The sequence below is a fragment of the Eutrigla gurnardus genome (genome assembly GCF_963514095.1).
Source record: "Eutrigla gurnardus genome assembly, chromosome: 1".
In the NCBI taxonomy this organism is placed as follows: Eukaryota; Metazoa; Chordata; class Actinopteri; order Perciformes; family Triglidae; genus Eutrigla; species Eutrigla gurnardus.
The window spans coordinates 34,962,029-34,986,574 of NC_139915.1; the positions used below are offsets into that span (position 1 = coordinate 34,962,029).

A 24,546-nucleotide genomic window follows, 5' to 3' on the forward strand; every position below is an offset into this window, starting at 1 on the left:
ATGATCGTCGGGATCGTTGTATGTGCGCACTGACGTGTCACGTCAATGGTCACGTGGCAAAATAAATCATAATAGAAATGATGCATTCTGCTCAATTTCCTCAGCTCACTCCACCTGCTCTCGAGCAAAATGAAATGATAGGAAATGAATATAGTCCATTTAAGGATATTTAATATTGGCCCTCTGCTTCTTAATCATGGAGAAATAACAACTTCAAATAAGTCCAACATTTAAACACTGTAACCAATGGATGATATTAAGCTTAAAGCATATCGTTTTACAGAGAAACAGCCGATATTTTGTGACCTGTTGTGACAAAAAATATGATTCAGTTAACAGTTACCATGGAAACGAACCAACTCCATGGTCATATCCCCTTTGCGTCACAGGGCGCAAAGGGGATATGACCAATCGTCAGTATGTGACGGGTAGGGCTTATCACAGACAGAGGGAAATGACTTCATAAATTCATGCAGAGCTGCTTCAGTATGCTTTGACTCAAATACACGGTCCCACTGTATGTTCTGTACGTCTTCAATAAAGGCATTATCACAGAAATGTCTCTTCTATATCATTTTAGGTCCAACTTTGGGGACTTTCACTTTTCTTGCCATAGCAATCATGTTATGATCACTAAATCCAATTGGCACTGAAACGACCTTTGAGCATTTATCTCCTGAATTAGTAAAAAGATGATCTATGCAAGTTGAAGACAATACACCTGCATTGTTGATATTTATTCTGGTTGGTAGATTTATCATTTGAGCTAGGTTACATACGGTGGCGGTGTCATTAAGCTTTCTTTTCATAGGGCAGTTTTTTGAGAGCCAGTCTATATTTAAGTCTCCTAAGAAATACATTTCTCTGTCTGTGTCAGAAACATTCTGAAGCATTGCACAGACTTTTTCAAGATATGCTGCATCCGAGGAAGGTGGTCTACAGCAGCAGCAGATTAGTAATGGCTTTAGATGTGGCAAGTGAACCTGGATCCAGATTGATCTACATCTGTCAAGTCCAGATCTCCTCTTTGTTTTATTGGAATGTGGTCTTGGACATAAAAGGCTCCTCCTTCCCCGTATCTGTTTCTATCAAGTCTAATTATATTGTAACCTTGTATAAATACCTCAGTATTGTCAATTGAATCGTCCAAATGAGTTTCAGAAATCGCTACTATATGTAGATCATTTTCAAACATTATTTTACTCAACTCAGTTACCTTGTTTTTCAGACTACAGATGTTTAAGTGGGCAACTTTGAGTCCTTTTTTGGGAAGTTTGATAGACATTTAAAGTTAGTAAGGATTTGCAGAATAGATGTCAACTCTAAAAAATAAAAATAAAACCCATAGTAAAAACACAAAAACATGTAGATCAGCAAACCACAAACTATACAAATGTTTCCAAATCCTTTAAGCTCCTGACCATTAGCACTTGTGTCTGCTCAGGTGCACCATTTAGCTTTATGTAGACTTTGCAGTTGGACGACCATGTTGCTTGTATTTTTCCCTCTTTGCGTCGGTACCGAGCTCTTTTAGCGATGTCAGCATTGCTCTTCTGGTTGGCGTTGCTCGTCTGGTTGGGAATAGAATGTTTGATAGTAGTTTTCAAAGCGTTGTTTAACTTTCTCTGGACAAGTTTCTATTTCTTTTGTTGCAGAATTTCTTCTTTTATGTTTAGTTCTATCCGCTTGTTGTTTTCTTAACTTCTATGATAGAAGTCTCAGTGATTTCCCACCGACTTCATAGTATTGTTGCTTTGTGAAAAGGAGTTTTCTTTGGATTTCCTGAGTATTTATTTCATCTATTTCTTTTTTTCATTGTATAATCTTATGTTTGTTGTCATCTTGGGGAGACTTTGCATGTTGGTTCTGTCGTCTCTTCAAGTCCTCTTCTCATGTTCTAACTTTTTCTTCTCTAATTGTCTTCTCATATGAGGAGATGGCTATTATTTGACCCCTGATCACCGCTTTTAGTGCATCCCAGAGAATAGCTGGAGTCACTTCTTCATCATCATTATTTTCCAAATCCATTTTAATTTCACTTTTCAAGGTATCTTTAATAACTTGGTTATTGAGAATGTTTGAGTTCAGTCTCCAGAGAGTGGACTTCCTCTTCCTGTTCAACTGGACTGACATAGAAATGGGACCATGGTCTGAAATAGTACTGGCTCCTGTTTCACAATCATCCACTCAACTTGTTTTCCCACATTGATTTTCTGCAGAAGACATGAACACACATTCTTTGCCGTTCCTTCTTTCTCTGTACCTCTGTTCCCTCACCATACAAGGCGGCAGCGTGTTACCCCAAAATACATCAAACACATAAACACATCATTTTAATATCACAGGATGTGACAGAGCTATTTAAATGGGCAGGAAAACATTTCAACGTAACAACAAATCTCCTCAAAACCATGACAAGATATACAGGAGGGAGAACAGCGACCTCTGCTGGGCAAATTAAAACAGTACGTGGATGGGAGAAAACGAAAACGAAACTTCTCACATGTAGCACAAGTAGGCTACAGGTCCCCGTCCCATGGAACAGGTAGTAGCTGTTTGTGTGGTTAGACTGCAGCGTTTCTCTCCGCCTCCTGTTGATCACATCTACTTCCCCAACGAGGCGCGGCTCATCTGGAACCAGCCTCATATATTCATGTGAAGACTGAAGCCCTTGCTGTCTGTGATCACCTGTCGACGGCGGCCTGAGGTAAGCTGACGACAGCCGATGGGAACTTGTGAAATGAATGAGAGAATAAATCATCGTTAATTCCCCTCAAATGTATTCAACTAAAGCAAGGGCGGAACTTTGAGTTGAACATGGCGGGGCATGACTTCCTCATGCTCTCTCTTTTCTATAGATTTATAGTGGGGGGGCCGTTATCGGCGTTAACGTGCTGCGTTAACGCGAGACTCTTATCGGGCGACACCAAAATCTCGCCGTTAATCTACTCTCAAAGTTGGGTTGGGAGCTGGGTCTATACTAAGCAAGCTGGGGGACTTTCACGGCGCGCGCACGACAATCGCGCGCGACCCGCTGCCCCCCTGTTCAGACCAGACACGTATTTCTCCGCGACGGTCGACAAGCGCTTCTACTCAGCTGTTGTTCATTCAGAGCTATTTTTATCATAACCTCCTAAAATCAATACGCCATGTTTCTGTAACCAAGAAGTTTGTTCACTTCTTTATTTATCCGTTCTCTCTCTCTGTCAAATAAGCGCTGGCCGACGCAACTTATTTGTACTCAAAGCGTCCATTTTATGTAGTCACCACGACAGGATACATACAACAACACTGTCCTTCTTAACAAGCCCTGAGTCCCGGAGACTCCACCCACAACTGGTTCTTGACCTCTGTGATTGGTTACATCAGATGTCCGTTACCTATAAACCAATACCTTGACATCTCCCTCTTAATTCTCATTACCCTTTCAGTAATACAGTTATAACAAACAATTTAACTTCAGCTCAGAACCTTAACATATAGAGAATGAGTGTTTTCTGTGGTCATTCAAACAGCTTGTTTCCTGTTTTTTCAACATGAACAAACACTCTATTCTTCTTTCCACTTTTCAGAATACAGTTTGATGGTTACCATCTTAATCATTTACCAAGATGTTACATTACAGTTACATGTCCATTCTTATGACCGGTTTACTAACTCTGCCAAACCGTGTCACAACCTGACCCTCAGGTATGTTTGTAGTAACTCTCTTTGAGTCGCTTTGTGTATGGCACAGTGTCTGGTGTTTTGTTTCAGTTCCTTCCAACTCAGAGTCCACTTTCTTAGTGTCTGAGCTAAGTGACGCTGCTCTAGGTGGTACAAGTTGAATGTGTTGTCTGTTCCTTCTCACTACTCCTACCTGGGGCGAGTTCACCTGGTACGAGCGCTGTGTACCACTCTCCTGCATGACAGACACCGGACCTTTCCATGTCCTGTCCTCATCCAGTTTCAGCAAGACCTGATCACCTTGGTTTAACAGTGGCAAGGCTCTAACCCCATGTCTTTTGTTAAAGTAATATGCCTGCTGTTGCTTGGCCTCTGCATCTCTCCGTCTAATAAGAGCTCTATCAGGTAGGGTTGTCACGATACTAACATTTTCAACTCGATACCGATACTCAGGAAAATATTCGATACTCGATACCATTTTCGATACCACAAGGATGAAAAAAAGACCCCAAAATTTAAAAGAAATATTTTTATTAACAAAAAAAATGCAAAAATAACAAGTTTCAGGTCTAAGGTAGTGCAAAAAAATAAATAATAAAATAAACAATAACAATTGGAACAATATTTTGAGGTTGTAAATATTAGGCAAGCCTGATAAAAACTAAATTAACTTAAGTGTTCCTTCCTTGGCTATGCTTTATATACATAACAATAAACTAAATGACACTAGCCAAACCAGTTAACATGAACATTACACTGTTGAAATGCTGTATTCTCAGCAGCTGCACCTGCTACAAAAAAAGTCTGAAACTGAAAAGTGCACAGAATTATTCGATACTTTTGAAAATGAGTATCGTATCCGGATACAACATTTTAGTATCAATACTTTTTTGAGTTTCGATACTTTTGACAACCCTACTATCAGGGCACTTAGGGATCAGATTTCTGTTAAAGTGTAAGTTTGGCGGAAATTGAAAATCAAGCTATTTTCTGAATGAAAATACATCAACTAAGCCGTGGAGGAAGTAATTATCGCTCATCACGCAGTTCAGAGCTAGCACCGCCGGGAGCTAGAGTCCAAAATCGCAAACAGTGGGTTAGCATGGGGCAGACAGCCACACGCTTTCAAAATCGCATTTTTAAACCACTAACATTGCTCAAAACAGCGCCAAACCTCGTCAGCAGCTTGCTCTGGGTGTCTACACATAAAACGAAGACCACTGAAGATAAGGCTTCAGATAAGGCTGCTGTCTTGAACTGATTGGAAGTGTATACAAACCATCCCGACGTTTTACCCACTGTTATTAACTTATATTTGGCCAAACTGCCACTAATTTAAAAGTATACTCGTTTTATTCTCGTTTTATTTAATCTTCAGTGGTCTCCCTCGTTTTGCATTGCGTTCGGTAATCGACACTTACGGACTATCCTTCGCGAGGAGCTGGCAGGAGTAGAATTGGTGAGTGTTCTTAACTGTCTTCTGTTATAAACTTCGGGTTCATGAACTGAGTTGTTGGTGCTTCGTTTTATGTGTAGACACCCAGAGCAAGCTGCTGACGAGGTTTGGCGTTGTTTTGAGCAATGTTAGTGGTTTAAAAATGCGATTTTGAAAGCGTGTGGCTGTGTGCCCCATGCTAACTCACTGTTTGCGATTTTGGACTCTAGCTCCGACCCGTGCTAGCTCTGAACTGCGTGATGAGCGAAAATTATTTCCTCCACGGCTTAGTTGATGTATTTTCATTCAGAAAATAGCTTTATTTTCAATTTCCGCCAAACTTACACTTTAAGTGAGGGAAGTGTGGTCTTAATCTTCCTACCCATGAGCATTTCAGCTGGGCTTATCCCAGTGGCAGATGTTGGTGTTGCTCTATAACACATCAATGCTAGTAGAGGGTCTCCCTGTTTAAGAATGCGTTTTGCAGTTTGAACTGCCCTCTCTGCGTGTCCGTTGCCCTGTGGATTATGTGGGCTAGTTGTGTTATGTGTGATGTCATACTGTCTGCAAGTCTTTCCAGGCCTCACTTGTGTACTGTGGGCCGTTGTCGCTGACTATCTGCTCAGGGATGCCAAATCTGGCAAATGTGGCTTTCAACATCTTAACAACCTGTTCTGTTGTTGTGCTCGGCAAATGTAAGATTTCTATGTAATGTGAGTAATAGTCTGATATCACGATGTAATGTTTGCTATTATACTCACAAATATCTGTGGCAATCTTCTGCCATGGCCTATCAGGAAGGGGCGTAGAGTGTAGAGGCTCCTCACGCTGTGTGCGCCTGTTTACCTGACAAAAGTGACATTTTTCCACTCTGTTCTTAATATCAGCAGATATTCTAGGCCACCACACGGCTTCCTGGGCCCGTTGTCTACACTTTGACAGGCTCTGATGTCCATCATGTAGCCGATCTAGTATTTCCTCTCTCATTGACTGTGGAACAACAATGCGACACCCAAGTGTAATAAGTCCTTCACACACCGACAATGAGTCTATCATTGCATAAAAGTCTTTTACACTCTGTGGAATGTTACACTCTCTTTCTGGCCATCCTTCTTTGATCCGCCGTCTCACGCACTGTAGCTGCTCATCTTTCTGTGTAGCCGCCCTCATCAAGTCCAGCTTCTGCTGTCATACTGGCCAACAGTGTATGACAGTATTAACATGACAGGCAATGACAGACTCTGTGGTGTTGTCACTGTCCTGAATTGGGCTGCGTGACAGTGTATCAGCTATGACCAGAGTCTTTCCGGGTGCGTACTCTGCTTTGGCGTTAAACCGCATCAAGCACATTAAAAGTCGCTGACATCTCACAGGAACTGCATCTAAATCTTTACTATTAATCAGCGGCACCAGCGGCTTATGGTCTGTAATGAGTCTGAATCTGTCCAGTCCAACCAGATATTTCTGGTACCTCTCACAAGCCCATTCTCCAGCCAAACACTCCTTTTCGATTTGTGCATACCTGGACTCTGCTGATGTCAATCTCCTGGAACAGTATGCAATAGGTTTCCAGCTTTCGTCGTGCAGCTGTAGGAGGACACCTCCCAATCCATAACTGCTTGCGTCTGCTGAAACGGTTAAAACAGTACCTCCCAAAGGGTGTGATGAAGGTAGTTAGCAGGCTGCTGTCCTCATGCAGTGGGATCTGCCAAAAGCCTGAGGCTGCATCTAAAGATGTGAAAACTGTAGAGCCTGACAGCTTAGCCAGAGTCTCTTCTGTTGTGGGCATCTGATATCGCTCTCTTTTGATGTTCCCATTTAGCTTTTGGAGCCCTACACAGATTCTCTGCACCTGTTGGCTTCATTACCGGCACCGTTGGGGCACACCAGTCTGTAGGTTGTGTGACTCTCTCTATCACACCTTGCTCTATCATGCGTTTTAACTCTGCTTCGACTTTAGGAAGAAGTGGTAGGGGAACTCTCCTAGTGCTATGTACAGCGTATGGAACCGCATCCTCCTTCAAGTGGATCTTAACTGGCTGTCTTATCTGTACCGCCGTCTCCAAGGTGAGGTCCGACATGAGCTGCAGTCTCCTCGACAGCTCTTTGTCGCGGATGCCGACGACCAGTCTGTCTCTTATGTGCTCGCTCTTTGTCTCTCCAAAGTCACAGTTTTCACTCAGTTCATAGAGAGCTCTGATGAATGACTCGGCCATCTCGCCCGGTTTCTGTACTCTCTGATAGAAACACGCTCTCTCGTGGATGGTGTTTTTCTTCGGTACAAAATATGCATCAAATTAGCAAGCACTGTGTCGTAGTTAGGGCTGGGTATTGTTTAGAATCTCACGATTCGATTCGATTTCGATTCGTTGGGTCACGATTCGATTCAATATCGATTCGATTCGATATTGATTGAAATGCTTCGATATCGATTCAGTATCAAGTAGAAATACACAAGTAAGAGTACCAGATCATTTTTTCAAATAATTTATTTAGTTTCATGCCTTATGAACAGCCGTGGTGTAACTCATAGCATGATAAAACAGGACACTGCTTAAACACTGAACTACAGTGCATGTAACGGGTTCACACCGGCCGTGGAAGCTATGGTAGTAGACAGTAGTAGTGCAGATATACTGTTGAAATGCACATATTTGTTTATCTACTCTTCACATTTATTAAATGTATTTTCTCTTCCTGTTTCCCAGTGCGAGTTGAGATACACAACTATGATCGCATTTGTCAATCGCGGTATTTTATTTTGAAAATTGGCCAGATTGTCTCGTGTTTCTTTAGCTGTGGCTGCAGACCCTGAATTGGGACACAGCTACTGTGTGATTTCCTGCCAGAACTGACGCGTTCGCTCGGGGGGGGGGGGCGCAAAAAATAGAGCAGACGCCGAAACCATCGCTTCACGGCGCGGGACGGCCGCGCCTATTCGCGGCGCTCCGTGTCTGGTGTGAACTACACTATCGCTTAACAGGGGCGCCGAAAGGAAGCGGGCTCCGCTACGCGCCTATTCGCGGCGCTTCCACGGCCGGTGTGTACTCACTCCGGTCGCCATATTGTAATGGTTTGGTCCAGTGCGGCCCCCGTCCGTACAGCGCGAATCACACGAGGGTGTCGGTCACAGCGCCCCCACTGGCCAGGGGCTTGAATCGATTCAGAAGATTGCTGAATCGATATTGAATGGCGGGGAAAAGAATCGCAATGCATTGCTGAATCGATATTTTTACCCATCCCTAGTCGTAGTCGTCGTCACTCTCATCGCCGACGAAGGTGAAAGATTTGCAAATATTCTCGGCTTCGTAGCCCATGGCGTATATCAATGTGCTAACCTGGCCTCGCCGTCTTCATTACTTAGCTTAGCTGCGAGCCTGTACCGAGAGAATCTCTGTCTCCACACGGGCCAGTCACTAGGCCGCTCGAAGTTGAAGTTTTCCGGCGGGTTAAACTTCGCCATAGCGTCGGGTGTCTTTCCTTCAGAACACTTCTGACACCATGTCAAATAAGCGCTGGCCGATGCAACTTATTTGTGCTCAAAGCGTCCATTTTATGTAGTCACCACGACAGGATACATATAACAACACGGTCCTTCTTAACAACCCCTGAATCCCCGGAGACTCCACCCACAACTGGTTCTGGACCTCTGTGATTGGTTACATCAGATGTCAGTTACCTATAAACCAATACCTTGACACTCTCTAGAGACACACACACACACACGCACACACACACACACAATAGACAGCTCTTTGTAGGAAGAATGAGTAAAGCTGAGAAACCACACCTTTATTTGACCCATTTGGGGCAAAGATGTGATGCAAAGGGTGCCTGGTAAGTGGAGAGTTCCAAGGTCCTCCATGTGCTTTCATGGATGCACACAGTTGGGGAATGTTGACAGCAATGATCTTTCTTACATTTACCACAAATACTGTTTTATTTGCTTTTTACTTTGAGGTGAAGACGGATCTGAGGAACAAGTTACAAGGAGACCATTTGGCCACTTGTATGTGGATCAGCATAAATGCCCCCCATACCCCAATTTAACTACAAAAGAGCCTTGGAGCTTTATTTTGAAAAGCCAAGAAAAATGAAATGCTCAGCTGCAGAGTGTAGTTTGTGCAAATAGATCTGGCTTCAGCTACTTGTTTGAATAAATCAGGTTAAATCAAGGTGTCTTGACTCTGTTGGTTGTTATGTCATAACCCCCCCCCCCCCCCAGCGTTGCTAGGTTACCAACTCAGAGCACCACTGCTATAAAACATTGAGGGGAAACGCTGGTAGAAAGTACAAATATGAGTTTGAACATGTCGGGAGGAAAAGTACAAAGTTGTCAGAAACATAAATACTCAAGTAAAGTACAGATACCTGAAAAGTCTACTTAAGTCCAGTAACCACGTATTTGTACTTTGTTCCTTCCATCTCTGGTGAAATGTGATTTAGGAAGGAAGACGAGCTCTTCTTGTCCTGGTTCTTGTTTGCTTGTTTACTCCGTCGGCTGCATAGCTGTGAAGTTATCCAGTTCACCAGCCGTTTGTGCTTTTGACTCACATCTAGAAAACTGGGCTCATGTGGGACACGCCTGATCTCCAGTCCCTTTATTTCCTGTTCCAACTAAATCTAGTCATCAGGACGGTTACTAGGTTTAGACTGAAATGACACAGCTTCAAGGGGGCGGGGTCACAGAAAAGGGGCAGGGCTAATGTCAATCAGAAGCTGTCAGTGACGTATAGGATTCTGACTAAATGAATGTTGAGGATATAAATCAGTCATAAATAATCATCAAATCATGTTTGTGATTCATTCAAGCAACAAAATATGCATCGAGTTGTTGGAATGTGTTTTGGTTTGTTGGTCTCTAGTCGTCCCACTTTCTCAAATCTGATGCTAATGTGGGACAGCATGCTTTGGGTCATCTGGGACAGTCATGGAAGCTCTCTAAACGGGGAAAGGTGCATTCAGGGACTTCCTGAATCAAACCAGGAAGGAGAAACTACCTGCAGATGTCAGACAGGGCTTCATGGCAAATACAGTCGGTCCCGGTCTAAACACTGATTGTCTAGATAACTAGCACATACTCAGCTAGCTCTATAGCTAGCAACATTAGCCTGCCAACTAGCCCAGTTAACTCCTTGGTCTCATGCTGGTAGACAATGTTCTGTTCTCTCGCTCTCTCTATCGGATTCATGAAGCTTAACTAGTGAGAATCTGAAATCTAAATGTATTGTATCAGGATGCAGGAGCAGAGACCAGACTCCCCTGGACCTGGACCTGGACCTGGACCCAGCTGTGTGTCCATGAAGAGTGACTCGTCTATGTATCGCCCTATTTATTTTAAAACTGAACAAGCTGCTGATGGAAGGTAAGAACTGAACCTGAACTCTCCTTCGTGGATTAATCAGGTCTAGAGTCAGAGTCAGAAGCTAACTTGGCTAACATGAAGGCTAATGACATAGAGAAGTAGCAGCGAGGCTAAGCTAAGCTAAGAACAAAAAGACTCCAAACCAACAGACACCAAACTCGAGCACCGTCTTCCTCTCACTCAAGGGAGGTTGTAGAGTAGTAAAGTAAGACACTTTATATCCAGCAAACTCTTATTTTAGGTGATAAGGTAACTGATAATGCCCGAGGACGTGTCTATTACCAGGAGGTAATGGACTACGTGGAGGCCAGAACCGTCCGATGCCCAGTGGAGAGTTAGCAACCAAAATGTCAAGTTTTTAAGAGTCATAACTCCGTTTTCCCATCATTGTCACCCCATACAGTTCTAATGCAACGGAAACGTTGTCCACTGCTCCTAGTGTGAGTGTAGCACTAAGACGAGTGTTCACATGTCCACGTGGTCTCATGTGACCCAGATCCATTCAAAGTATTGATCCTGACACTAGCATCAACTCTCAGAACATGACTCATCAATATCATCAAAGCAAACTGATTAATGAAGCTTAACTAGTGAGAATCTTAAAGTGTTTTTATTGTATCAGGATGCAGCAGCAGAGACCAGACTCACCTGGACCTGGACCTGGACCTGGACCCAGCTGTGTGTCCATGAAGAGTGACTGGTCTATGCATCACCCTCTTCATTTTAAAACTGAACAAGCTGCTGATGGAAGGTAAGAACTGAACCTGGACTCTCCTTGGAGGATAAATCAGGTCTAGACCAGCCAGAGAAAAGTTAAGAGTCAGAGAGAAGCTAACTTGGCTAACGTCACAGCTAATGCCAAAGAAGTGGATCTACACTAAGCTCAGCTAAACTAAGCTGGGTTTACATCGGAGCTACTTGAAAACCTGCTGCATCAGCATCAGACTCCAAGTGGGTCTGACCAAACTGGGTACTTGATCAGCCATATCAAGTACAGTTCACCAGCTACACCATCTGGACCAAGACCTGAATGAGGTTTCCTGCAGGTTTGAGAAGCCAGCGGTTAGCTACTAAGATGACTTCAACACGTAGCTGTAAAGTTGACCTTGAATTATGAAGCTAACTTTGTTAGCAGCTTCAAACCAGAATCCACATGGATCCAGATCCAGTAAGGTTGCTGCTCAGGGTGCCGCTCTGCCGCTTGTGTTCATCAGAACCCGAGGCTTCAAAACCGTAGTCCACAAACCAACGGGTGACGTCGCCATGACAACGTCCACTTGTGATCTCCAGTCTGTGCTTTAGTGACTCTTTGAACTTGGTTTTCTCCACAGAGTTCAGCAGATCTCAGAGGTTCCGTTTACCCGGCAGCATCAAACACACCTGGACTCCATATTTATGGTGAGTACATGTACAAGCTCACCTTTCACTATTAACCACATCCACTACAGATTCAATGCTGAACTGGTTCTAGTGGTCTCCATGCTGCTCAGACCCACACATGAACCCCATGTTGGGTTCTTTAGAGTTCATGTTCAGTTTATCCTTCTGTTCCAGCTGCTGGAGGAGAACATCTGCACTTTTGTGAAGAACGAGCTGAAGAAGATCCAGAAGGTCCTGAGTCCAGATTACCCAGAATGCTTGGAGAGTGAGGACGAGGAGTTGTTGGACGGTGAGGATGAAGAGCAGAGGAGGAGCAGAGAGGCGTTTCAGAAGATCACAGTGCACTTCCTGAGGAGAATGAAGCAGGAGGAGCTGGCTGACTGTGTGCTGATGGGTAAGAGGATTTTAACAGATTTAACATGGTGGAAAGAAGAGAAGGATTCAATATGAAGAACTTCATATTTCCAAACTCTTAATAGGCTGCACACAACTTCAATGTTTGTTAATGTTCGGATGTCAGAATCGATATTCCAACACTCAAGTTCTACAGAGTTCAGACAGGATCACGACCGTTTCAGAGAAACAGGTGTTTCACTTCACCCAGTGACCGTGTTAACTGGTGACTTTCAGCTCGTAGGAACTAAATGGTTAGGTTACGGTCTACCAGGATATTTAGAAAACCCAACGGTACTATTTTCAACACGTCATCATACCGTCTCTTTCTATGATGCTGTATTGTGATGTGTTGTAGTCATAGGCGGCCTGGGGGGCCCCCAAACATGATGGGATGGCCGATCAAAAGAAACAAAAAGAGTGAATAAATGAAACTTGTGGTGAAACTGTAGGCTAGCCCTTTTTAAACAGCGTCTCTGCATTATCTCGGGAGCGGTGGTTCGGCAATTCTCCACAGATGGTGATTCACACAGAGCGAAGCATCTCCGCCGATCACCTGTGATTCCCACAGAAAGTGAGGCTCCTAATGAGGCGCGATGGTACACGTCATGATGATGACGTTGGCGTCAAACATCCTGGAAAGTGACAAAGTTAGGTTTTTCTCGCTAAAGTAGCCTACATAATTCCATAATGGGCATCAGGTCGCTGTCTGACTCTGTCACTCGGGAAGGAGGCTGGGGGAAAGTTCCCTGAAGTCGGGAGGGCTGACAGTCACAGTGATTTATTTAAAATAAAATCAATAAATACATTTATTTAAAACAGATCACCACAACCGTCGATTTGAACTCAGCGAGGTGTTTGTGTTTGTGGTGAAAATACATTTCCATCACAAACACTCGGTGAGTTAAGGTTTTTTGCCGGTGACAGACGCTGTTTTTCAGGCAGAAATGTGAGGAAGAGTCGGCAGGACAGGCGGGAGGACGGACGCTTCTCCACGTACAGCTGTGGTATTTTTTTTCCTCATATAAGTTGTCAAAGACAGTTAGAGTTACTACGTTCCTGTTGTTTGGTTCTGTAATGTTACTGTGTGGGACATTTCTCTGTATTTAGTTGAGTGAAGGACCTGTGCAGTTATCAGACTGTCCGACCGACGCCCGCTCGCTCCGCGCCTCCGGATTATCAAGTAACATCATGCTGGATCTAAACTCTAACGCAATAACGTGAAATAACAGCAAGGTCAAAAATAGAGACAATAAAAGTGCAGCTGTGTCATAACTTGTATCAAGTTCAAAAATAGAGAAAATAAAAGTGCCACTTTGCAATCTGTTCAACAACAAAAAGACAAGCAATGCATTTGGCAAGACAGGTGAGCAAGTGAATGTATGAGACTCCTCCCTGCATTTCCACAGGCCCTGTTTTTGTGAATGAAGTATCTGGGGGCGGGGCGGTCAGGTAACGCTGAGTGGCCTTGATGCCTGTCAGTCATGATGCGTCGCGTCTCCTCACCTCTCTGCTGTGTCTGCAGCTGAGCACTGTGATGCGTGTCTCTCTCCCCGGGCCGGGAGTTATCATACCGTAAAATACCAAATAATCATTTGTTTCAATCACTTCACAGACGAGGCGTTTATTTGGGACAGGTGTTTAATTCCTTCATCTCAAAAATCCAGGATGAAAATATCACAAACTTCTCCAGCGTCTCTGTGAATTCTCTGGCATCCTTCTGCAAGTGAAGTTGTTGCGGCGGAGGAAACGATGTAGACAACGAATGTGTCTTCAAAATAAGAGCGTTACATTGCACCCTATCGGAGTTTAGAACTGGGTTCTTAGCGGGGGCTTTTAATTTGAAAGTAGCGGCCGCTGCATCCTTTCAGGTTTCAATGCATCAGAGACGCATGGGTGCAAACATATGGGTAATTAAATGTTTCATGGGATAGGGCCTCATACATAGTATTGAAACGGGCCCCTAAAGCCTAAGGCCACCACTGGTTGTAGTGACTGACTCGTGGAGCTTTGCAGCTGCATTTCAAAGGGTTATATCCTTCAGTTCTGTTTGTCTTGTAAAAGTCTTTTATATATTTCATGTTGCACCTGATTGATATTGTCTCCAATAGTTCTGATTTAATCATTAAATAAGTCACTCATACTGAGGACTACAGGGATACATGGCTCTAATACATGGCTTGTTCATAGACTGTAAAAGGGTCTGTAGGATCCACTAACTGGGTTCCTTTGTTGTTTATCCAGGAACCGCTGGTGCAGTGTACCAACGTAAACTCAAGTCTGACCTCAAGAAGAAGTTCCAGTGTTTGTTTGAGGGCATCACTAAAGCCGGAAACCCAACCCTCCTGAATCAGGTCTACACGGAGCTCCACGTCACAGAGGGAGGGACTGCAGAGGTCAATGACCAACATGAGGTCAGACAGATTGAAACGGCATCCAGGAAACCAGACAGACCAGAAACAACCATCAGACAAGAAGACATCTTTAAAGGCTCACCTGGAAGGGATGAACCAATCAGAACAGTGATGACAAAGGGAGTGGCTGGCATCGGGAAAACAGTGTTAACACAGAAGTTCACTCTGGACTGGGCTGAAGACAAAGCCAACCAGGACATACTGTTCACGTTTCCATTCACTTTCAGAGAGCTGAACCTGCTGAAAGAGAAGAAGTTCAGCTTGGTGGAACTCCTTCATCACTTCTTCCCTGGAACCAAAGAAGCAGGAATCTGCAGGTTTGAAGGGTTCCAGGTTGTGTTCATCTTTGACGGTCTGGACGAGTGTCGACTTCCTCTGGACTTCCACAACAACGAGATCCTGACTGATGTTACAGAGTCCACCTCAGTCCAAGTGCTGCTGACAAACCTCATCAGGGGGAAACTGCTTCCCTCTGCTCGTCTCTGGATAACCACAAGACCTGCAGCAGCCAATCAGATCCCTCCTGGGTGTGCTGACATGGTGACAGAGGTCAGAGGGTTCACTGACCCACAGAAGGAGGAGTACTTCAGGAAGAGGTTCAGAGATGAGGAGCAGGCCAACAGGATCATCGCCCACATCAAGACCTCACGGAGCCTCCACATCATGTGCCACATCCCGGTCTTCTGCTGGATCACTGCTACAGTTCTGGAGGACGTGTTGAAGACCAGGGAGGGAGGGGAGCTGCCCAAGACCCTGACCGACATGTACATCCACTTCCTGGTGGTTCAGTCCAAACTGAAGAACGTCAAGTATGATGGAGGAGCTGAGACGGATCCACACTGGAGTCCAGAGACCGGGAAGATGATTGAGTCCCTGGGAAAACTGGCTTTTGAGCAGCTGCAGAAAGGAAACCTGATCTTCTATGAACCAGACCTGACAGAGTGTGGCATCGATATCAAAGCAGCCTCAGTGTACTCAGGAGTGTTCACACAGGTCTTCAGAGAGGAGAGAGGACTGTACCAGGACCAGGTGTTCTGCTTCGTCCATCTGAGTGTTCAGGAGTTTCTGGCTGCTCTTCATGTCCATCTGACCTTCATCAAGTCTGGTGTCAATCTGATGGCAGAAGAACCAACAACCTCCGGGGCGTCTGAAGTCACCAGAGACGAACCTGAACTAACACATCTGCACCAGAGAGCTGTGGACGAGGCCTTACAGAGTCCAAACGGACACCTGGACCTGTTCCTCCGCTTCCTTCTGGGTCTGTCACTAGAGACCAATCAGAAACACCTACGAGGTCTGCTGACACAAAAAGGAAGTAGCTCACGGACCAATCAGGGAACAGTCCAGTACATCAAGGAGAAGCTTGATGAGGATCTGTCTCCAGAGAGAAGCATCAACCTGTTCCACTGTCTGAATGAACTGAATGATCGTTCTCTGGTGGAGAAGATCCAACACTACATGACTTCAGGACGTCTCTCCTCCTATAAACTGTCTCCTTCTTATTGGTCAGCTCTGGCCTTCATCTTACTGTCGTCAGAAAAACGTCTGGACGTGTTTGACCTGAAGGAATACTCTGCTTCAGAGAAGGCTCTTCTGAGGCTGCTGCCGGTGGTCCAAGCCTCCAGCAAAGCTCTGTAAATATAGTTTTTATATTCAAAATACAACGAACCACCATGGAATTACAAGGTTCTATCTGCATTCTGAATGATTTGATTGGTTTTCCAAACAGCAAAAAGTAAATAATAAATAGTAGTCATCCAAATAGTTACTTGAGGAAAAAAGTATTTAGTGAAAAAACTATTCAAGTACTGAGTACTTGCTGATTTACTGTTTCAATAATCAGAACCTGAACGTAAAATAGACAAAAATATAAAATATCAATGTGCAAATTCAGATATTACCAAACAATACCCCTTCAATTAAACCACAAAATCCTTACAAAATAACATTAATTAAGGTTAATTAAGACACAAGAAACACTAATAATCCTCCAATTGGGTCAATTTAGTCGTTGCAAACATTCTGTGTTCAAAACATTCTCTTCAGTCATCATGAATACAGGATAGTGATGGATGGATGGATGGATGGATGGATGGATGGATGGATGGATGGATAGATAGATAGATAGATAGATAGATAGATAGATAGATAGATAGATAGATAGATAGATAGATAGATAGATAGATAGATAGATAGATAGATAGATAGATAGATAGATAGATAGATAGATAGATAGATAGATGTGATGGTTATGCAGTAGATGTCCGGTGTTCCCGTCTGGACGTTGTCATGTTTGGACTAAGTGCCCCCGCGGCCGGCCTTACTCCCAAGCTCACGGACCCCTGGGCGTCTGGCCACCCACCTCTTCTAATCTGTTTCCATGGCTGATGAAACAGTTTCTGCTGCTCACGACTTCCAGCAAAAGAACAAATCACTAAAGGAAACCAAACTCTTTTCTCTGCAGTTTGATGTTTAAATATTTGGGCATCAAAATGAACGTGTTAACGCGGGATGATTCATTTGTGGATTTAACACATTCATCTTTTTAATGCATTCACACTGTTGGCTCTCTGTACGTTGAAGTATAAAGAGAGAGAGAGTGAGACGGTGAGTATGAAGTCATTGGTTAGATTACAGCGTGGTACAGTGTGCAGCAGTGTATTGTGGGTACCGCATGTTTGTCGGTGAATAAATGCTACAACCAGACACAAGCTAACATTCCGTGTCTTGCCGTCAGCCGTCTGATAATTAAAGTGAAGGGGATTAGCACCGAAGTAAGCCAGACTTGTTCTGTTTTTTATTCTACATTTCTGATTCCTCTTCAGACTCAGTGGCTGTAACCTCTCAGAGAGAAGCTGGGAAGGTCTGTCCTCAGTTCTCAGCTCCCAGTCCTCCAGTCTAAGAGACCTGGACCTGAGTACCAACCACCTGCAGGATTCAGGACTGGAGCTGCTGTCTGCTGGTCTGAAGAGTCCACACTGTGGACTGGAAACTCTCAGGTCAGACTCAAGGACTTTGAGAAGTTTACCTATGAAGCTTCCAATGATCCGTTTACATGCACCAAATATTCACTTCTTTGCTCTTATTCCTGAAAAGACACTTTTGCTACTAATCTGTTTCCATGGCTGATGAAACCCGTTTCTGCTGGTAACGATCTAACAGCAGAAGAACAAAATCACTAAAGAAACCAAACGTCTTGTTTGTCTTTCCCCTGCCGTTCTAACTTTGAATAGTTTTACAAATCCAGCTGGCGTTTCTAAATGCTGTTGTCGTCATGAGGCTATGAACTCAGACAGGACGGCGTTTGGTTTCCTGGTGTATCTGGGACTTCACAACATGTACAAAGCAGCAATAGTGGTTATTTCATCCGTGATGGAGGAACCCTGGTTGGTTCTACATGGAGATAAGCCCCGCCTCCTCGCTGGTGTGTCTAGCATGAGTGTCGTGACTAAAACACAAATGATCCCACAAATAAAACCAATTCATCCTGCAGTCAAACTCAAACATCACTTCAGGTTTGGTGTGAACGCAGCAGAAGAACTCACTTTCTGCTTGGAATGATACGATTCTATCTAGTAAAACATGAAAAGAATCAATGATTTTCAAGGAATACAAAGAGTTTTCTCATCATGTTTGAACACGTGAAGTTAGTGTTGGAACAGTGTCCACAGAAGTTACATTGAATTCTTTTCTACCACATTTTACATTTATTTCTGGTTTTAGGATGAGTTTTTTTCTCATTGATAAAATCCTTGCTGGTTAAGTTCAAAGGTCAATGAATGAAATGTTCTTGTTGGTCTTGTGAAGGACTGCAATACAAACACAAGTTAAGTCTTTGTAAAGCCTGTTTTCGATCTTGCTGAGGAGTTTTCATTGTTAATTCCAAGGAGACGAACAGTTGTTTGTTCTAGTTTCATCACACATTTCTGATTCCTCTTCAGACTCAGTGGCTGTAACCTCTCAGAGAGAAGCTGTGAAGGTCTGTCCTCAGTTCTCAGCTCCCAGTCCTCCAGTCTAAGAGACCTGGACCTGAGTAACAACGACCTGCAGGATTCAGGACTGGAGCTGCTGTCTGCTGGTCTGAAGAGTCCACACTGTGGACTGGAAACTCTCAGGTCAGCCTCAAGGACTTTGAGAAGTTTACCTATGAAGCTTCCAATGATCCGTTTACATGCACCAAATATTCACTTCTTTGCTCTTATTCCTGAAAAGACACTTTTGCTAAAGTTCACATGGCGGCTCTAAAAGAGCAGTTGAACACATGAATGTCTGATATGTTCTGAGACTCCAAGTTTTGTATTTGACTTTATTCTCAGAATACTTGTTATTTAATTAATAATGTTACTTAATTCCTCCAGTTCAATATGAAAACTGACAACAAACAGAGTTGACATGTTATTGAATTACAGTTTTCTTTGCTAGTTGGTTTAAATCAGTAGCCAGATCTTTGTTGGGACACCAGGTCTGAAGACAGACCACATAGACTGGTTCTACTGTTGTTTCTTGACTTCTCGTCCTCCTCTATCCGTCTCTGTCCATCACTCAGCCACGCTTATCCCACCCAGTACAACATCAACACAACAACAGAGAATGATCACTTTTTCTCAGTTTAAAAGTCCCCAGAAGTGACAGAAGTGTGTGTGTCTTCAGTCTGTCAGGTTGTCTCATCACAGAGGACGGCTGTTCTTCTCTGGCCTCAGCTCTGGACTCCAACCCCTCCTATCTGAGACAGCTGGACCTGAGCTACAATCATCCAGGAGACTCAGGAGTCAAGCTGCTGTCTGCTGGACTGGAGGGTCCACACTGGAGACTGGACTCTCAGGTGAGGACAGATGGACAGACATCAGACTGGACACTCTCAGGTGAGGACAGATGGACAGACATCAGACTGGACTCTCAGGTGAGGACAGATGGACAGACATCAGACTGGACACTCAGGTGAGGACAGATGGACAGACATCAGACTGGAAACTCTCAGGTGAGGACAGATGGACTCTCAGGTGAGGACAGATGGACAGACATCAGACTGGACACTCTCAGGTGAGGACAGATGGACAGACATCAGACTGGACTCTCTCAGGTGAGGACAGGTGGACAGACATCAGACTGGACTCTCAGGTGAGGACAGATGGATAGACATCAGACTGGACTCTCAGGTGAGGACAGGTGGACAGACATCAGACTGGACTCTCAGGTAAGGACAGATGGACAGACATCAGACTGGACTCTCAGGTGAGGACAGATGGACAGACATCAGACTGGACTCTCAGGTGAGGACAGATGGACAACAGTCTCTGACTGAGGAGCTGGGCTTCATGTTTCCTGGTGTTTGCATGTCTTCCTGCAGGGTGGACCATGGGGGACAGCAGAGACTGAGACCTGGTCTGATGAAGTGTGAGTATGTCTTCAGTAACTCAGCTGCTCCAGATTTGAACGTGTTCATGACTGAAATCCGATTCTAATCAGGACGTAGCGTTTGTTTCTTCGTGGCTGTAAAGATGTCGTGTTGTGTTCACACCAAACGCCACATTTTCACCTTCAATTCCACACAAAGTCAACGCAGAGACGCAAACGGACGCCAATTCCTGCCGGACGGCAACGGAGGCGAATACCCAACATTCCCGTTGTTGTGGTGTTTGTGTGAGTTTAAATATTTGAAGTGAAGAGAGAAGTTCCTGAGACTCTGTGTCTCTAAAGCGTCTCAGCGTTGAGATGGTCCTCCTGTCGTCCTGACGTCCCTGAATCCTAAATGGAGGACCCAGATGTTGTCTCCTGGGTCTGTGGTCCCCCAGAGCTCTACCATAGTAGCTCACATTAGTCCACAGACCAGACCACAGTTTGGTCTGGTTTCAATCTTTACTCATTTTAGGCCCAACTGTGATATTTTTACTACCAACGATGTCGTTTTGTAGCGTTTTTGTTTTGTTCGTTAAGGTTTTTTCAGACGGTTTCAAACGTTGACCGTTGGGTCCAGAAAACACGTTGTTTCCATGGAAACGTAATAGAGAGTGGAGATGAGTTGTATGGGGACGTAGTTTAGTGGGAGACAGAGATGAACCTTTAGCTGCATTGTGTTTGTTCTCTCCATCAGATGTCTGTGAACTGGAACTGGACACAAACACAGTCAGCAGAAAACTCAAACTGGACGACAACAACAGGAAGGTGACACATGTGGACGACGACCAGTCATATCCAGATCATCCAGACAGATTTGTCTCAGAGCCTCAGCTGCTGTGTAGAGACGGTCTGACTGGTCGCTGTTACTGGGAGGTCCAGTGGAGAGGAAGGGTTAATATATCAGTGAGTTACAGAGGAATCAAGAGGAGAGGAGACGACTCTGAGTTTGGAAGGAATGATCAGTCCTGGAGTCTGATTTGTTATGATGGTGATTACTCTGTCAGTCACAATAACAAACTAACACCCATCTCCTCCTCCTTCTTCTCCTCCTCTGGTGTGGTAGCAGTGTACTTGGACTGTCCTGCTGGCACTCTGACCTTCTACGAAGTCTCCTCTGACAAACTGATCCACCTCCACACCTTCAACACCACATTCACTGAACCTCTTTATCCTGGGTTTGGATTCTGGTCTGAATCATCATCAGTGTCTCTGCGTCGTCTTTAGGTCTGAAGTCGTGTTCACACCGAACGTGAAGCTCATTTTTCACACGCTGTGATTACATATCCAATCCATTCCAATCCACTTTATTTAGATCCCATTTTAACAAACACAAGGTTTTCCAAAGTGCTGCACAAGATAAAACACAATAAAAAGTACAGAATAGAAAGATAAAAGGAATCAAATAAACAGATCAGATAAAAATATGCACGTATACACATAAAATCATCAAATCAACTCCCTACATGGTGTCAGAAGACAAAGACAATCCATCCAGAGTCAATTCAAAGATGAGAATCTGTGTCTCTAAAGAGTCTCAGCCAGGAACCAGATGTTGTCTCCTGGGTCTGTGTCCCCCAGAGGTCTAGATAGTAGACCACATTAGTCCAGAGACCAGACTATGTGAGGAACCAGAGACTGTGGTCCCCCAGAGGTCTAGATAGTAGACCACATTAGTCCAGACACCAGACTATGTGAGGAACCAGAGACTGTGGTCCCCCAGAGGTCTAGATAGTAGACCACATTAGTCCAGAGACCAGACTATGTGAGGAACCAGAGACTGTGGTCCCCCAGAGGTCTAGATAGTAGACCACATTAGTCCAGAGACCAGACTATGTGAGGAACCAGAGACTGTGGTCCCCCAGGCCAGAGGTCTAGATAGTAGACCACAGTAGTCCAGAGACCAGACTATGTGAGGAACCAGAGACTGTGGTCCCCCAGGCCAGAGGTCTAGATAGTAGCTCACATTAGTCCAGAGACCAGACTATGTGAGGAACCAGAGACTGTGGTCCCCCAGAGGTCTAGATAGTAGACCACATTAGTCCAGAGACCAGACTATGTGAGGAACCAGAGACTGTGGTCCCCCAGTGGTCTAGATAGTAGACCACATTAGTCCAGAGACCAGACTATGTGAGGAACCAGAGACTGTGGTCCCCAGAGGTCTAGATAGTAGCTCACATTAGTCCAGAGACCAGACTGTGAGGAACCAGAGACTGTGGTCCCCCAGAGGTCTAGATAGTAGCTCACATTAGTCCAGAGACCAGACTGTGAGGAACCAGAGACTGTGGTCCCCCAGAGGTCTAGATAGTAGCTCACATTAGTCCAGAGAGCAGACTATGTGAGGAACCAGAGACTGTCTGTGGTCCCCCAGAGGTCTAGATAGTAGCTCACATTAGTCCAGAGACCAGACTATGTGAGGAACCAGAGACTGTGGTCCCCCAGAGGTCTAGATAGTAGACCACATTAGTCCAGAGACCAGACTATGTGAGGAACCAGAGACTGTGGTCCCCCAGAGGTCTAGATAGTAGCTCACATTAGTCCATAGACCAGACTATGTGAGGAACCAGAGACTGTGGTCCCCCAGAGGTCTAGATAGTAGCTCACATTAGTCCAGAGAGCAGACTATGTGAGGAACCAGAGAATGTGGTCCCCCAGAGGTCTAGATAGTAGCTCACATTAGTCCAGAGACCAGACTATGTGAGGAACCAGAGACTGTGGTCCCCCAGAGGTCTAGATAGTAGACCACATTAGTCCAGAGACCAGACTATGTGAGGAACCAGAGACTGTGGTCCCCCAGAGGTCTAGATAGTAGCTCACATTAGTCCAGAGAGCAGACTATGTGAGGAACCAGAGACTGTGGTCCCCCAGAGGTCTAGATAGTAGCTCACATTCGTCCAGAGACCAGACTATGTGAGGAACCAGAGACTGTGGTCCCCCAGAGGTCTAGATAGTAGCTCACATTAGTCCATAGACCAGACTATGTGAGGAACCAGAGACTGTGGTCCCCCAGAAGTCTAGATAGTAGCTCACATTAGTCCAGAGACCAGAATATGTGAGGAACCAGAGACTGTGGTCCCCCAGAGGTCTAGATAGTAGCTCACATTAGTCCAGAGACCAGACTATGTGAGGAACCAGAGACTGTGGTCCCCCAGAGGTCTAGAAAGTACCTCACATTAGTCCAGAGACCAGACTATGTGAGGAACCAGAGACTGTGGTCCCCCAGAGGTCTAGATAGTAGCTCACATTAGTCCAGAGACCAGACTATGTGGAGGAACCAGAGACTGTGGTCCCCCAGAGGTCTAGATAGTAGCTCACATTAGTCCAGAGACCAGACCAGACTATGTGAGGAACCAGAGACTGTGGTCCCCCAGAGGTCTAGATAGTAGCTCCCATTAGTCCAGAGACCAGACTATGTGAGGAACCAGAGACTGTGGTCCCCCAGAGGTCTAGATAGTAGCTCACATTAGTCCAGAGACCAGACTATGTGAGGAACCAGAGACTGTGGTCCCCCAGAGGTCTAGATAGTAGCTCACATTAGTCCAGAGACCAGACTATGTGAGGAACCAGAGACTGTGGTCCCCCTGAGGTCTAGAAAGTAGCTCACATTAGTCCAGAGACCAGACTATGTGAGGAACCAGAGACTGTGGTCCCCCAGAGGTCTAGATAGTAGCTCACATTAGTCCAGAGACCAGACTATGTGGAGGAACCAGAGACTGTGGTCCCCCAGAGGTCTAGATAGTAGCTCACATTAGTCCAGAGACCAGACCAGACTATGTGAGGAACCAGAGACTGTGGTCCCCCAGAGGTCTAGATAGTAGCTCCCATTAGTCCAGAGACCAGACTATGTGAGGAACCAGAGACTGTGGTCCCCCAGAGGTCTAGATAGTAGCTCACATTAGTCCAGAGAGCAGACTATGTGAGGAACCAGAGACTGTGGTCCCCCAGAGGTCTAGATAGTAGCTCACATTAGTCCAGAGACCAGACTATGTGAGGAACCAGAGACTGTGGTCCCCCAGAGGTCTAGATAGTAGACCACATTAGTCCAGAGACCAGACTATGTGAGGAACCAGAGACTGTGGTCCCCCAGAGGTCTAGATAGTAGCTCACATTAGTCCAGAGAGCAGACTATGTGAGGAACCAGAGACTGTGGTCCCCCAGAGGTCTAGATAGTAGCTCACATTAGTCCAGAGACCAGAATGACGTTCTTCCAAAAGGAGGTTGAAAGTCGTGAAAGAACAGCCAATCTCACCCAGAATGTGCACCAACCAGATAAAGAGAAACAATGGGGAAAGTCCTATGTGGAGAAAAGAATACGGTAAAAAAGGAGATCTTACACAGCCTCTACAGCCTCGCTTCACGCTGTCAGCGTCAGAGATGAGCCAAAGTGTATATTCTGTGGAGGAAACCATCAGAGATCTAAGAACTGTACAGAACTGACTCTTGAACTGAGGAGAGAAAAATGAAGAAAAGAAGGCAAGTGTTTTGTGTGTTTAGGCAGC

At 44.9% G+C, this 24,546-nt stretch overlaps 3 protein-coding genes across 3 annotated transcripts in view; all 3 read left to right on the plus strand.

The window, feature by feature from the left end:
• The window catches only part of LOC311010708 (protein NLRC3-like), a gene marked incomplete at its 5' end in the record, with an annotated part of 65,599 nt that extends 42,438 nt beyond the window's left edge, over nt 1-23,161 (plus strand). The window contains one exon of the mRNA XM_084005296.1: nt 22,208-23,161. The remainder of the gene's footprint in view (nt 1-22,207) is intronic.
• The window catches only part of LOC311015324 (uncharacterized protein), a gene marked incomplete at its 3' end in the record, with an annotated part of 558,532 nt that overhangs the window by 397,414 nt on the left and 136,572 nt on the right, over nt 1-24,546 (plus strand). Inside the window, exon 31 of the mRNA XM_084012477.1 lies at nt 11,089-11,217. Within this exon, the coding sequence (XP_083868603.1) occupies nt 11,089-11,217 (129 nt within the window). The remainder of the gene's footprint in view (nt 1-11,088; nt 11,218-24,546) is intronic.
• On the plus strand, nt 12,836-23,161 carry LOC311010726 (protein NLRC3-like; the record flags this gene model as incomplete). Its single annotated transcript, XM_084005318.1, has 8 exons — nt 12,836-12,889; nt 13,350-13,422; nt 14,484-16,287; nt 17,479-17,652; nt 18,595-18,768; nt 19,304-19,469; nt 19,858-20,047; nt 20,745-23,161. The coding sequence occupies 8 exons, from the start codon at nt 12,836-12,838 to the stop codon at nt 21,272-21,274; spliced, it is 3,165 nt and encodes a 1,054-aa protein (XP_083861444.1). The 3' UTR covers nt 21,275-23,161.